We start from the raw sequence: 2,768 nt of genomic DNA on the forward strand, positions 1-2,768 counted from the left end.
AAGGTATTTTCAATTACCACAACACAAGAATCTCAGGCTCTTGCTGATTGAAGGTGAAATGATTTCAGAACAGAAATATTCTAGGGGATGCAAATACAGACTAAAGTTATCTGAACATTAAAAAAAAAAAAAAATACACCTCTTAATTTAAAAATTACTTTTAAAAAGCTGAGCTTTTTTCCAGAAGCTCACCAGAGCCATTCTCCTTGAATTCAATCTAGTAACTTTTCCACTTTAGGAACAGATGCTTTTACAGAGAGGTGTAGAAGAAATCAGTCTTATACACTCTCCCCCTTTAGAATAAGAAAGCCATTTGGAATCTGATCCAAACCTCACTTCAGTTAATAAAAAAGGCTTGTGAAATCACTTTAACCTACATGCACTGTTTCTACTTCTTCTATTAGTTACTGGGTGTTCAGTGGGGAAATGTTCACTTACCCCAGCAAGATAGCTGGTAAGTACATTGATAAGAGCAGATAAAAAAGTACACTCTGAAAGTAAAGCATACTTGCTTATCAAATGCTAGAGACAAAACAAAAAATCAGGAGTAATACATCTATGTTTGTTGATAATCTTATTTTATTGAAGGGTATGAAGTGCTTCTTGAAGTACCAACACTTTACAGTCTGTACATGCATTTTCAATTTTGAAAAAAACTAAATATATTTTCTTTTTTTTTTTTCAGAAGAGAAAACATGCATACTTATATACATCATTTTGAGACAAAAGAAAGAATTACCATTTACAGCAGAAATTTCTCTTCACAAATCTTTTAAGAGACAAGGTGGGCAGTAGCAACTCTGCAGAAGGCAAAGCACATAAAACTCTGTACATTCATTTGTTTGGAGACATTAGCAACTGCAGAAGAAGGTCACTTAAGGATGGATTCAACTGAAAATGACAGTGGTTCTGTTGTTGAAAGTTTTGCTATGGCTTGCTTGGCCCCCAATAAATCGTTTGCACATTTGTCTCTTGTAGACTTGTATTTTTGGTTCTCTTTAATGGCACACTCTCTGTATTTCTTAGGAGCATCTTCAAAAGTCTCCTTCAAAAACGATGTTCTCAACTCTGGTCCTGATCTGTCAGAAAAGGCTTGTTGGAACAGTAACTGAAATGGATTGTATTTGAGTAGTGGAGGGGGTTTGGTACTGCTTTTGCTGATGTTGCTTAATATCTGTTCCTGAGGAGCCAGAGGACCCTTATCAGAAACCTGAGAGAAACTCCTTTTTGGAGGAGAGAAAGCTGACCTCTCACGAGCTTCCTGAGGAAGGCATGGTATCTCATTACATGACTGCTGAGTGTCTTGTGTGGGGGTCAGAACGAGTGAATTTTCTAGTTTTGGAGACATGATGTCATGCTCAGTGTTTGGACAGTCCAGAGTTTGTGACACCTTGGCATCCCAACCTGCCCCAGGTTTGAGAGCCTGGACAGTGGTAGCATTTAACAGGCATTGTTGGTAGAGGAGAGCATCACTAAGGGGGCCACATTTTGGCCACACTAAGAACCTAGAAGAGAGGGGATACTGCCTGTAAGTAGTAGCTACACTGACATTTGAAGAAATTAGTTCCATGTTGTTGGACCCTGAATACTGCATGGTTAGATCAAGGCATGTTGGCAAAAAATTGCAAAACTCCTTGTTTGGAGTATCAACTTGAGTAGTGTTGTAGGCTGTTTTGTAGGAGTTATACTCAGCTCCGTGCACCATGCGGTTAGGGAGAAAAAGGGCAGCTGCTTGTGTAGCTTCCATCATTTCTCTCTCTTTGTACTCCCTCTCTAGCATAATGTTTTCTAACTCCTTATCAGCAAAAGCCCGTCTCTTTCTCATCCTGTCGCTTACAGGGGGTGGCAAGGGTGAATTCCCTCGAAGGTAAGGGTCTGTTGGAATAGGACGGTAACCTAAAACAACAAAGTAGCATTAGGAATGAAGTAACATAAAATAAAAATTAAAAAAAAAAAATATATAAAACTGTGTCTTTAAAAGGACTTGGTTTAGTGTCAGCTCTGCCATGCAGTGGGCACTTGCTATCTCGAACACTGTCAGCCCCTGCTGAAGTCATTGTGCCACAGAGGCTCAGCTCCCTGCACACTCAGTACAAGTTCCTCAACAAAATTAAACAAGCCCTGCTCCTCTGACATGTGTAGTCTCCTTCAGAGCTGGCTGATTAGTAACGGAAATATTTTGTTTCTTCCGAACTGAAGGAGAACTTTGATAAAGCATAGAAAACTACTCTCCAGTATGGTCAGTTACCAGGCTAACTGGATTCACTTAATATAACCGATAAGGTCCAATCCTGTTTGCTCTACACAGACAAGCAAAACCATTCAATTAATGGAATCACTTACATGTATGACAGGAACATGTTTTTTACTTGTTTTCATTCCCGTTTCTGTTACACAGGTTTCCCTGTTGCCAAGGAAGATATCTATACCTACAGCTGATCCCTTTTCTATTCTCTAAAGATGAATCCCTATGTACACATTGTTACCCATGGTCGAAAACTCCATGGAAAGTTGGGAGAAAAGAAAATTTAGGTTAAGATAAATCAGAGGGGAAAACATAGATTTTTTTTTTTTCAAAGAGTTTTATAAGACAACAAAATTTTAATTGTTCTTGCACAAGCAAAGAAAAGAGCTCTCTGTTTTGGGGGAGAGGAGGGAAAGCTAGATTTGAGAACGGCAATGCTTTACAGGGCTACAGTTTAGAACATAATTAAAGTAGACATAGAATTAAATTTGGGCACTCTCCAAAAAGGGAATGGGGAAAAAAA

The 2,768-nt window shown here is 38.7% G+C and overlaps 1 protein-coding gene across 1 annotated transcript; it reads right to left on the reverse strand.

Moving 5' to 3' along the window:
• Positions 1-871: 871 nt before the first annotated feature.
• DMRT2 (doublesex and mab-3 related transcription factor 2) lies at positions 872-1,900 on the reverse strand (the record flags this gene model as incomplete). Its single annotated transcript, XM_008936091.1, has 1 exon — positions 872-1,900. A coding segment is annotated over one exon (1,029 nt), but the record flags the coding sequence as incomplete, so codon positions are not given.
• Between the last annotated feature and the right edge of the window lie 868 nt (positions 1,901-2,768).

Source organism: Merops nubicus, unplaced genomic scaffold (genome assembly GCF_000691845.1).
Source record: "Merops nubicus isolate BGI_N331 unplaced genomic scaffold, ASM69184v1 scaffold9412, whole genome shotgun sequence".
Taxonomy (NCBI): Eukaryota; Metazoa; Chordata; class Aves; order Coraciiformes; family Meropidae; genus Merops; species Merops nubicus.